General features: G+C 36.8%; 1 protein-coding gene across 1 annotated transcript in view; it reads left to right on the top strand.

Moving 5' to 3' along the window:
- The window catches only part of LOC119580002 (plasmanylethanolamine desaturase-like), a 24,721-nt gene extending 15,463 nt beyond the window's left edge, over positions 1 to 9,258 (top strand). Inside the window, exons 4-5 of the mRNA XM_037927847.1 lie at positions 2,674 to 2,730; positions 7,016 to 9,258. Coding sequence (XP_037783775.1) covers positions 2,674 to 2,730; positions 7,016 to 7,219 — 261 coding nt within the window. The 3' untranslated portion in view covers positions 7,220 to 9,258. The remainder of the gene's footprint in view (positions 1 to 2,673; positions 2,731 to 7,015) is intronic.
- Positions 9,259 to 12,761: the final 3,503 nt, after the last annotated feature.

Here is a 12,761-nt window from a genome sequence, read left to right as displayed (position 1 = left end):
TTTTCTCGTTTTCTGCATAAAGGTTTTCAGCTTTTTTTTTCACCATTCTCCAATGTCTATATTTGCCATTTGATTTGCTTTATCCAGATGGTAATAGACTTTTTACCTTGTATAGACTCCATATCAACTCTCTAAGTAGTCCATAACTCAGTGCAAGATTAACAACAATAAGTAAAACTTTCTTATTTGTGTCTTTTTTTTAAATATTCAACCTATGCCGCCAGTCATGGTGAGCAGGAGTAGCTTCATCCAAGGAGCCAGTGCTCTTCCAGTCATGGCATGTAGAAGGTACATTCTAAATGCCTACTGAGTCTAATCACCCCCCGAGAGCTTTCTGCACTCATAGCAAGTCATTCTCATCACCCTGGCCATTAGCCAAAATTTCCCTTCTCCCTGTCCCACAGCTGACCTTTCCCATGATGGCATTTTTACGTCACCCTCCCGAGAGCATTTTCGTGTCACCCTCGAGGGGCAGGTGACGTGAACATGCCATCACGGGAAAATCAGGCTATGGGTTGGGTGTATTTGCCACTGTCATTGTTTCAGCTGAAGGCCGGGATGATGGGAAAGGGTCGCCACGATTGCACAAACCTCTTAGGAAGTTAATTAGGCTTCTTTGGCAATTTTGCTTTATTCCCATCAGTAAATGTGTATGGAATGTAATGTCCATGAGCTATGACTGCAAGAGTGGGGACTCCATAGAGGAAACCATTTCCATGCTCTGCATTGTATTCCTGATGCTGTGATTGTAGGACAGAAAATTGAATATTACGAAAAAAAAATTGAATGACAAATAATTTTTTCTTGCGCTGAGTTGCAGACTGTCTAGAGAGATGATGTGGAGTCTGTGCAAAGAAAACAGTCTATTGCCATCCGGATAATGCAAATCAAATGACAAAACTAAACAATGGAAAATGACAAAAAAGCTAAAAACACTTATGCTTAAAAAAGAGGAAATAGCATTGGTAATAGGAGGCATAGAGTATTGTCACTACACAAACGTCTACATGCACTGACCTACAAACCGCACACTCAGCAGAGCACCCACTCATGTAAGCCTAATGCCCAGATATTTGGTCATGTAATTCCATGACACAACCGGATTTAAGGGGTTAATCCAAAAAAATTTATGGTGTGATGGCACGTCATCCAGATCATAGGGGTTAATAATGCAACAGAAGAGTATGTTTCATATGGTAACTTAAAGAATATAATTTATTGTATTACATATTGCCTTACTTGTATATGAATATTACATTTACATTGTTTTTTTAATTCATATATAACGACTTAACTCATAGCTTGTCAAGTAGTAAACATTACATTGAAATCAGAACAGTAAATTTATTTTGTATATATTTTCTTATGTTTTGTGACCACTATGGAATGTTCTTTAGAATAAATTTTGACAATTGATTAGCTCTAGATTTTATAGATGTCTAGTTTTATTCTTGTAAGATAATGTTCCAAAATAATCAGTTTATTACATGACTGGAAACAGATACTGCCCATGCATATCATGTATGTGTGGCTGCCCCAGAGGTCAATACATACATGATGGAAGGAACATTCAGAACAATACTAATTAGAAGCAACAGTATATGAATTAATAAAGAGAGCATCACAAATATGCATCTCTAGGTTTTGAATTAACATGATATCAGTGTTGTTTATACATTCTTGCTATAACAAACTGAGCCCAAATGACTGTTGGTTGTGAAGGATACCAAACCTCATGAGGCCAGTCTACTCCGAGCTATGCACCCCAAGCAATTGTTCGCTTATTTGGTTGTGGGTCTTCCCGTCCTTGAAAAGTGGGGTTAAAGCTTTGTTTTAGCCTCAGTTCCTGGGATATTGTTTTTGCCACTGCCAAATGCCCACAAAGCTGGGTGAATATGTGTTCCTGTGCTTCTAATTATTCCCTGGAGCAGGCGATTGCACATTCGTCCTGGCTCATGCCTCAGTCTGTAGCAGAAAAAATCTACTATAGATTAGTTATGGGACTATGTCATCCCCTTTGAAGCCATACAGTATCTCTCTCAAATATGCATAGCAAGGAAGCAACAACTAGCTACAGCCATAATAAGGAACACCAAACAAAGAATCCCTGTATTATTGTTATTGATATTATTATGATTATTATTTTTATTACCATTACCATTATTGTTATTTAGTATTATTGTTATTATTGATATTATTGTTATTATTATTATTATTATTATTATTATTATTATTAAGTATTACTAAGAAGCTCTGTTCAGTGGTACTATTAGTTACTAGCTTACAGTGGTGGTTTATTTTTTAAAATATAATTTGATCATTTTATTTCTGATGAATTGCTGCTCATCTGTTTAGACAAAAAAAAATCTGTTCTTTAGTGGTATCATTCAGAGTTGGTATTAAATGGATCTCATCAAGCAGAATTGCTATAGTTATTGTAATAAAATCTAATATTTCCATGCTTATTTATCATAGATTTGTTTATGGTGTCTTATTAGACAACTGCAGCACAATAGATTTTTTTTTTCTATTACAGAACAGTTCACTCTGATACAGATTGGTTTAGTCTTTGCAGATCTCTATTTATCCTTTAAAATTTCACTCACTGATGGAAATTTTGAAGGATATTAGCATTCTATACAAATAAAGTGAAGTGTCTCCATGCTTCCACAGATCCACAAATGGTCACACACATACTTCGGCCTCCCACGCTGGGTCACCATATTGCAGGTATGTCCATTTAGCATTGCTCTGTTTGTATCATCATGTTCGTGTTGTTATAAAGTCATTGGTGTATATTTGCTGAGAGCTGTTATGAATTATGAACAAGAGTTGACTGTGACGAGTAGAAAGTTCCACAGTGTAGAGTAATTGATGTTTTGATAGTCCAGAGAAAAATGAAGAGTCAAATTTAAATTATATTCCTAACTTTTCTACATAATGCTAATACATGTAGGTAAAATATTTAAAACATTTGGGTACATTATTAGCGAATTTTATTTAATATTTTTCTACTTTTCCCTCCTTTTTTTTTTTTTTTTTTTTTTTTTTTTATTAAGACGAATATAGAGATCTTGAAATTAGTTAATGATGTTTAGATTTTAATTTAGTTTATTTAAATTGTCTTGGTTTGTGAAGATCTCACTGGTAATATATTTTGTACTTATTATGTATAAAAGATAAATTTTAAGAATCATTAACACCCATTTCTATTATTAGATTTGCTGATTGATTTTAAAGCAAATTTATTCTATCAGAAAAAAAAATATATATATATATATTTGCTGAATCATAAGTAATTTTGTTTTGTTTTGATGCATGCCATTTTCATAATTTGCTTTGATATCATAAAATGAACTCAGGCAGTGGTGCTGGTACCTGAATTTCATTTATCATGTACAGAAAATCTTATAAAATCTGGTATAGACATGTAGAAAGTGTTTTGTAGGAAAGTTATGAATTAACCCATTTGTTCGCGGGGGGGGCGCTCGTATGATCCATTTGGGTTAGCGCCGTGCCATGGGTGGGATCCTACAAATCACCCATTGGATAACTGTTTGGCAGCGCCGGGCCCCAAAAAGGGCCCTTTTCACTTATAAAAAATGAAAAAGGAATGGTCATAGCAAAGCATCCATTACCAGGCAGTCACACACTCACACTCATTCTCTTTCTCCCTCCCTCCCTCTCCCTTCTCTCTCTCTCTCTCTTCTATCTCCCTCTCCCTCCTCTCTCCCCCCTTCCTCCCCTTCCCCCCTCTCCCCCTCCCCCCCCTTTTTTCCTTCTCTCTCTCTCCCTTTCTCTCCCTCCTCCTCCCTCTCCCTCACCCACTTTTCTCCCCCTCCCTCTTCTCTTTCTCTCTCTCTCTCTTTCTCTTCTCTTTCTCTCTCTTTCTCTCCTCTCTCTCTCCCCCTCTCTTTCCCTCTCTTCTCTCTCTCTCTCTTCCCCTCTCCTCTCTTCTTTTCTTCTCTCTCTTCTCCTTCCTTTTCTTTCTCCCCTTCTCTTCTCTCTCTTCTCTCTTCTCTCTCTTTTCTCTCTCTCTCTCTCTCTTTCCTTTTTTTCTCTCTCTTTTTCTCTCCCCCTTTTCCCCTTTTTTCTCTCTTTCTCTCTCTCTCTTTTTTTTCTCTCTTCCTCTTTCTCTCTCTCCCCTTTTCTCTCTCTCTTCCCCTCTTCCCCTCTCTTCTCTTTTCTCCTCTTCTCTCTCTTTTTTCTTTCTTCCTTTATCTCTTTCCCTCTTTTTCTTTTTCTCTCTTTTCCCTCTCCTTTTTTTCTCTCTTTCTCTTTCCTCTCTTCCTTTCTCTTTCTCCCTCCTCTCTTCTTTTTCTTTTTCTCTCCCCCTCTCTTTCTCTTTCTCTTTCTCTCTCTCCCTTTTTTTTCTCTTTTCTCTTCCTCTCTCTCCCCTCCCCTTTCCCCTTTCCTCTCCCCTTTTCCCCCTCTCTCTCTCCCCTCTCTCCTCTTCTTTTCTCTCTCTCCCCTCTCTTTCTCTCCTCTCTTCTCTTCTCTCTTTTTCCTCTTTCCCCCTCTTCTCACTCTCTCTCTCCCTCCTTTCTCTCTCTTCTCCTTTTTCTCTCTCTCTTCTCCTCTTCTCCTCTCTCTCTCTCCCTCCCTCTCTCTCCCCCCTCTCTCCCCCCTTTTCTCTCTCCATCTCTCTCTCTTCCCCCTCTCTCTTCCCCCTCTCCTCCCCTTTTCCTCCCTCCTTTCTCTTCTCTTCTCCCCTTTTTTTCTCCTCCTCCTCTCCCCTCTCTTTCCTCTCCCCCCTCTCTCTCCCCCTCTCTCTCTTCTCCCCCTCTCCCTCCTCTCTCTCCCTCCCCTCTCTCTCTCTCCCCTCTCTTCTCCTCCCCCTCCTCTCTCCCCTCTCTCCTCTCCCCTCCTCTCTCCTCTCTCTCAATCCTCCCCTCTCTCTCTCTCTCACTCTCTCTCTCCCCCTCCTCTCCTCCCCTCTCTCTCTCCTCCCCTCTCTCTCTCTCCTCTTTTTCCTCTCATCTCTCTCTCTCCCTCTCTCTCCTCCTCCTCTCCTCTCCTCTCCTCTCTTCCTCCTCCTCCTCCCTCCCCTTTTCCTCTCTCTCCCTCTCCCTCTCCTCCCTCTCCCTTTTCCTTCCTCTCTCCTCTCTCTTCCCCCTCTCCTCTCTCTCTCCCTCTCCTCTTCTCCTCCTCTCTCCTCTTCTCTTCTCCTCTCTCTCTCTCTCTCTCCCTCCTCTCTCTCTCCTTTTCTCTCTCTCTCCTCTCTCTCCTCTCTTTCCTCTCTCCCCTCCTCCTCTCTCTCTCTCTCTTTTTTCTCTCTCTCCCTCTCTCTCTCCCTCTCTTCTCCCTTTCCTCTCTCCCTTTTCCCCTCTCTCCTCTTTTCTCTTTCCCCCCCTCTTTTCTCTTCCTCTCTCTTCTCTCCCCCTTTTCCCCTCTCCCCTCTTCTTCCTCTCTCTCTCTCCCTCTCTCCCTTCTCTCCCTCCCCCCACCCTCCCCTCTCCTCTCTCTTCTTCTCTCCTCTCTCTCTCTTCTCCCCCGTTCTCTCTTCCCCCACTCTCTCCTCCCTTCTTCTCCCCTCTCTTCCCCCGCTTTTCCCCCCCTCTCTCCTCTCCTCTTTTTCCCCCTCTCCTTTTTTTTCCCCTCCCCTCCTTTTTTTCTCCTCTCCTCTTTTCTCTCTCCCTCTTTTTCTCTCTCTCCCTCTTTTCTCTCTCTCCCTCTTTCTCTCTCTCCTCTTTTTCCCCTCTCTTTCCCCCTTTTTCTTTTTTTTCTTCTCCCTTCCTTTCCCCCCTTTCACTCCTCTTTCCCCTTCCCTCCTTCCTTTTCTTTTTTTTTTTTCCCCCCCCTTTTTCTGCCTTTTTTTTTTCCTTTGTTTTTTTTTTTAAAATTTTTTTTTTCCCTTTCCCCCCTTTTTTTCGGGGTTCCCTTTCCTTTTTTTTTTTTTTTTTTTTTTCTCTTTTTTTTAAAATCTTCCCGTTTTTTTGTTTTTTTTTCCCCCTTTTTTTTCCATTTGCCCTCTTTTCCCTTTTTTTTTCCCCCCAAATTTTTCTTGCCCCTCCCCTTTTTCTTTTCCCCCCCTTCCCTTTTTCCCTTTTTTCTTTCCTGGGTTTTTTCCCCGCCCCCCCCCTTCCCTTCCCCCCCCTTTTTTCCAAAAAACTTCTTTTTTTTTTCCCCCCAAAAAATTCCCCTTGGTTTTTTTTTTGAATCTAAAAAATTAAGAAGGAGAGGGAATAAAAAGGGAAAAAAAGGGGGGGGGTGGAAAAAGGAAAGGAAATTTTTTAAAAAAAAAGGAAATCCCAAATTCGGGAAATTTAAAAAATTTTTTTATATAAAGAAAAAAAAAGGGAAAAAAAGAAAAAAAAAGGAAAAAAACATATTTAAAAAAAAAAATTTAAGGTATTGGTTATAAATTTTTTATATTAACCAATTTTAAAAACAAAAAAAAAAAAAAAAAAAAAATTTTGAAAAAAAACAAAAAAAAACTTTTTAAAAAAAAAAAAATTTTAAACAGGCACCCGTCAAAAAATTTAAAACTCCATAGAATAGTGAAGAGTGAATAAAGGAGGGGAAAGGAAAAGAATTTTGGTTGGACAAAATGTGCAATACTGTAGCAAATTTACTATTTCACGCTCACTACTTTCCCTTCACAGCAGGAAGGAGCCAAATTGCAGACAGTTTCAAATATATTAGATGTATATATATTAGATATATTAGACACAGAGACAGACACAGACAGAGAGAGTTAATATGTCATGAAAGCTATATATTGAAAGTATAAGGTTAGAAGAAATCTCCGACCATGAATATGTTTGGTTAATTTGATAGATGGATATAACTACTTTTTTATCAGGTTGATATCCATTACAGTTTCTCGATATAATTATTTATTTCATATCAGTTATGGTTATTCATAAAAAGATAAAAAATAAAACCATGACTGATTAAATGTCCCTCTGTTGGCGCAAGCACACGTTTTCACACATATATTTAGACATAGATTGCAGTTCCTTCAGCTGTGCCTCATGGCCAGAGTGCACTAAGACAACAAACTCTTTTACAGGACTTGCACATCATCCTGCCGAAGAGGCATCATCGTATCCACCACGTCGCACCACATGAGACTTACTTCTGCATAACGACCGGATGGCTCAACTACCCCTTAGAGAAGCTCAAGTTCTGGATCTCGTTAGAGTTTTTGATTGAGAAGGTCACCGGCTGCAAACCCCGAGCAGACGACTTCAAGTGGGCACAGAAGAGAGAGTGAAGTCAGAGGGGAGGAAGGGAGGCGGAGGCGGCTGGGAGAAAGAGAGAAATTGGTGGTTTAGATTTTCTTTCGAAAAGAAGTGTCGAACGATGGAACATGGCACAAATATAGAGAATAAATGTATAGGAAAGAGAGATATATTTATGTATAGAGAGAGAAATATAGAAAGAAAGGAAGGGATGTAGCACAAAATAGAATAAGAGAAAGCAAGTATTTAAACGGAAAAAGGATTCTACAAGTGATGCCTGGATAGTACTGAAAATCATTTTATAACTTATATACCAAGTTGGAGAAAGAGAGAAAGACAGAGAAAAGCAGAAAAAAAAAACAGAAAAGAAAACAGCTAAAATGATATTAAAAAAAAAAAAAAGGAAATGTCATCCTGTCATATAAATATTAATGAATTAAGCCAAAGCTTCTCAGTGAAAAAAAAAAAAAAAAAAAAAAAAAAAAAATTGAAAATAATGAATTCAAACTTTTGTAAGAGATTAGATATTTTACTACTTTAGGCACCGTCAGAATGTAGAATATATTAAGATAAGGGTTTTTTACTTTTTGTAGGTGTGAAAGGATTTTGCCGTTTAACAGAAAGATTACTAGAAAAACGTGCAAGATGTGTCTCACTGTTCAAGCAAGGCTCACTTGAAGAAAAAGGTGGTTGATTCGAGAAAATTACTGAAGGAATAAAAAAGACGGACATGAGAAACAGAAAGAGAACAAAGCACGTTATCATCTATGATGTCCATACATAGTATATAATTGTGATAGTCCGCGAATCAAGTCTCGAGTGAAATTGTAGAAGGAGTTGTTGGGATATTTTCCTTTTCCTTTTTTTTTTCTAATTACTATAATTATTATTGTCTTAGCTTCTTGATATCACTGTGTATACTATGATTTGCTTTTCTTCAATGAAATCTAGCAAACAGTGGAAGTAGAGTAAGAGAAGAAATGAGTATCTGTCTGTTGTGTGTTGAAACAGATTACAAATCGTATTGATATTTTTTTAGATGTCTGTTATTTTTATTTGAATAACGTGTCTCTCACAATGAACTGTGCAGAATGTTTGCTGATAATTCGCTTTGAAATAACATCACTAATCCAGACATTTGGAAGCATAGATCTTTAGCTATTAATTAACAAAATAACAGTTTGAGTTTATATATACAATATATGCATATATATATATAAAATTTTTGCTTTATTGTTATAGGGATTGGTGCATGTGGACCATTGCTTTAACAAGATTAATTAATACAAAAAATAAAGAGAATAGTGACAGTTTTTTCTCAGGACGGATTTATGTTACCAAATTATTTTTCGACGCCCCTCATTTTCGCAATTTCGTGGATGGCAGTGCAGACTGTTAGAATTAAGTTTCGTATCAAAATTATAGTTGCAACAGGTGGTATAGTCTGCAGTATTGCATGAGGTACATTCCTCTGCCTCACTGTGCATCTAGGTGTAGAGATATCTCGTACATAAACATCACAAGATGGTGATTTTGGTAATGGTTAACCTAAGCACACTAAACCTTCAGAAGTTTACTTTGCGATTACAAGCAATTAAAATCAAAGAGCTGTTCTAAAATGATAATGTTAACCAACATAATGGTTATGAAAGGCAGCAGTAAAACTTAATAGTAGTGTTTCTTTTGTATAATGAAACCCAGTGATTGTCATTCTTTGTAAAGATTTTTTTTTTAATGTTGATATTGAATACACTCCTTTTATCATTGGAAGCATGTTAACTGCAGCTGGTGAGATGTTAGAATATTGTTATATATATGTATGTGTTTTTCTATGGGTGTATCATTCTTTTTGTATCTTAAAATAGATAATTATTTAAACCCATGTACAAAAATGTATACTGTAGTAAGCTCATATGCACGGTTATGTATTTTGATGTGTACGTAATGTGCAAGTGTGTTTACTAATAAGCTAATACATAAATAACCAAACAAAGAAGAAAAAATCAAAGAAATTTAAAAGTTTACTATGTATTCATCCAGTCTTACAGAATTGATCAATTATATCTTTATATACAGGGTTTTTATTTTACCTTTTTTCCATAGATAGGTTATGTCCTAAGTTTTCAATTATATAGGCTTTGCATTGGCACTTTTTTCTCTCTCTCTTTTTTTTTTTTTTTTCTTCTTCTTCTTCTTCTTCTTCTTCTTCTTCTTCTTCTTCTTCTTTCTTTTTTCTTTTTTTCTTTTTTTTTTTCTTCTTTCTTTCTTTTTTTCTTTTTTTTTCTCTTTTTTCTCTCTCTTTTTCTTTTTTTTTTATCTTGTGGTTGTATACTGTTTTGTGTTCCATCAGAGAGTCATTATTTTTACTGTAAATTAAGTTCTGAAATTTGCTGACCATTTGGCAGATTTTGATACTCAGTCAGTACTGAATAGTATATTTAGTCATTATGTTGTTATAATGTGTTATTATAATTTGGGAATTCTATGGATTTTCAAATTTTGGAGGCAAAAATGGATGCAAGTTTTCTTTTACGTTTGTCAGTACTGCAAATTAATGTCTTTAATCAGAATACAAATTATGATAAATTATGATAACCATTGGAAGTGATGTAGGTGACTGTGTGTGAAATTTTCTTGACTGTTTTACTGTTAGAAATAATAGGTCATTGGTAATGGAAGTTAGAATTTCAATGGCCTTGGAATAAGTTGGTAACAAATATGATTCTAAATTTCACACAGCTGATTTTCATGTCTTCACAGTGTGTCAAATTCAGTGTGAAAATTGTCAGTAGTTTCTTTTTTAAAAATGATATATAATTTTTTTTTTCTTTTTCATTTGAAGAATATATGATAAATAGGTATATTTTTTTATAAAGTAGAATTATTGTAACAAGACTAGCATTTGTTACCACTCAACATCATGTCAGCTGGAAAAAGTTATGTGTACATTCAAAGGAAAATTGTCCTTATGATATCTAAAAGCTATCTTCATCATTCAGAAAAGGAAGTTTATTGATTTATCAAGTAAAAGTTGTCTTTGCACAATTCTAAAGCTCAAAACAGTTTTGATACAGAATATTGTATACATTATCTTAAGGTCATTACAGCACACCAAAGGAGTTATTAGCGAGAAAATGCTAAAGCAAGATTTTGAACTTCAGAGCCAACAAAAATATCCTTCGGTATCTCAGTACGATTGAATTCATCTTTCTTGAATCTTTCTCATTTCTTTCCTCTTTTTTTTGCTTGCGTATTCTACTTAAATGGAACTACTCTGGCATCTTGGTATTAACTATACCTTAAGTGGTGAAGTGGCAAATAATCATGCATAAATTGATCATTGAATGGTGTCCCCATACTTTTTAAAATACTGCTCTCTAAAGAATCTAAGCTGTGTGTAGCAAAGCTTAATTATCTTAACTGTTGATACTCATGGGCTGGGGATAGTTCTTGGTCTTTGTTTTGTCTCAAAATATGGCTCCTAAGGGCCGTATGTTTTTCTTCTGAGGAAAGTAACTGTGGGATTCCTGATCAAGGCTCTGTCCATTTGGTCAGACACTTCCCGCTGAGCATATACCCATTGCTTCTTTAGCAGTAATATCAGATTGATTAGTGCCCATTACCAGGCAAAGTCTACCGGGCATACTTGCCTTCTTGGCTGCAGTGAGCATGGTTTCAGCTGCGGCATTTCAGTGACATGGCAGCGATTTTCTAGTGGTTTTGTTTCCACAGCTGCTTATGGAACATGTGGATGGTGTAATGCTGTCAGAAGACAGGTGTTCTGTATGCAATATGGGTATTGTGTTTTGTTTTTTTTTATTGTCATCATTAGTATGATTAGTTAAAGTTGTGAATAGCTGGTATAGTAATAGCATTGATAAGTCATTAGTAGGTTGACCATTTTTGAAGAGCACTTGTTCATTCTGTTAAGGAATTTTCTTATTTTTCTCTACTGTCTGGATTTAGATAAAAAGAGCATACTGTGTAACATTCTCTGCAGGTCTAATTTGAGATAAGAATACAACTTCAGACAGACAAGTATTTACACTTTGCATGGAATATAATAAAAAAAAAGGAAGAGAGACTTCTTGCATCTAAATAGCAAGATTTTGGGATGTGCTGTTTTGTCAAATTGAGGATTTCTTTTTGAAACACACCCTTATTCCTTCCTCAGCCCACTGATGTGCTGCCCTCCTGCCTCTCATGTACTTGAGGTGCTGTGTTTATTGAATTCTTCTCGAACATTTGCATAATAATTCTTGTATGGCTCAAATTTCGGCATGGTCTTCTCAACATGCTAAGGCTTCTTCATCATCATCATCTTCACTTTGAAGCAATATCATCATATCTATTTTAAGCACATTTGTAATTTTTGAAATGCTTTGCAAAGATGCTTGGATATTTTTTATTTTGTAAATACCAAATTCATATATATATAATAGATATATATATAGTAAATTTCATATGTGCAGAAAAATAAAATAAAATAAAAAAGCTTGATACTGAGATGGCATATTTTAGCTAGAGTAATGCTAATACTGTGATAGTTTATCAGTAGGTGAACTAAATAAGAAAGGGCAATGTTCACATCTCGAATTCCCAGACATGGTAGCAAGAAGTATCTTTTATCTTGTTTTCTCCATGTTCTGGCATACATCCAGCCTCAGAGTAAGGTGTGTGGAGAGACCCTGCCCTGTTCTCTTGTGCAGGCTTTTGCGGCGGGGATTATAGCGTGGTGAAGTGAGTGCTGCCGCAAGACCTCACGCACTCTTTCTCTATACCTCTTCCTCCTCCTCCTCCTCTTCTTCCTCTTCTTCTTTTTCCTTCTCTTTCCTCCTCCTCCTCTTCCTCCTCCTCCTCCTCCTCCTATTTCCCTTTCTTCCCCCCCTCCTCTTCCTCCCTCCTCCTCTCCCCTTTTCCTCCCCATCTTCCTTTCTCCTCCTCCTCCTTCCTTTTAGATCTTCTATCTTTCCTATTTTCCTTCTTCACTACCTCAGTCATCTCCTACTGTTTATGCAATTACTACCTCTGATTCTAATTCCAGTATTACTTATACTAATACTTCTACTAAAAAACTTGTTCCTCTCTGACTTTTTCCTCTTGTTTGTCCATCTCTTCCTCCTCTTGTTTGTCCATCTCCTCTTCCTCCTCTTGTTCTCACTCCACCTTCCTCTCTTCCTTACTTTTCCATATGTTTCTCTCTCTTATCATTTTTAGCTCTGATAATTATGAAATATTATCTTGCGGTGGATGTTGAATAATGTTTATCATTAAAGAAAATGACATGGCAGCAACCTCAGTAGAGGAACCCTTGCTTGTGTGTGGGTACTAAGTCATACCTACAACCTTTATGTATTTCACCTCTGGCTGAAACTTCAATGGATTTCACAAACGTATTCTCCTCTCTGAATCTGCTAGCTTTAGCTTATCTCATTGCACTCCATGTTGTGTCACACCAAAGCTTAGTTTAGTGTGCACCTTGACATTCTATTTGCTATTTTTCTTTCTTTTTTTTTTCTTTTGTCTTTTTTTTTTAACACTTTGTAAGAAGAAAAAATAATAATGGCCATGATT

This window comes from Penaeus monodon, chromosome 13 (genome assembly GCF_015228065.2).
Source record: "Penaeus monodon isolate SGIC_2016 chromosome 13, NSTDA_Pmon_1, whole genome shotgun sequence".
Classification (NCBI taxonomy): Eukaryota; Metazoa; Arthropoda; class Malacostraca; order Decapoda; family Penaeidae; genus Penaeus; species Penaeus monodon.
The sequence above is the reverse complement of the archived record's forward strand: the minus strand, read 5'-3'. Positions and strand labels throughout refer to the sequence as shown.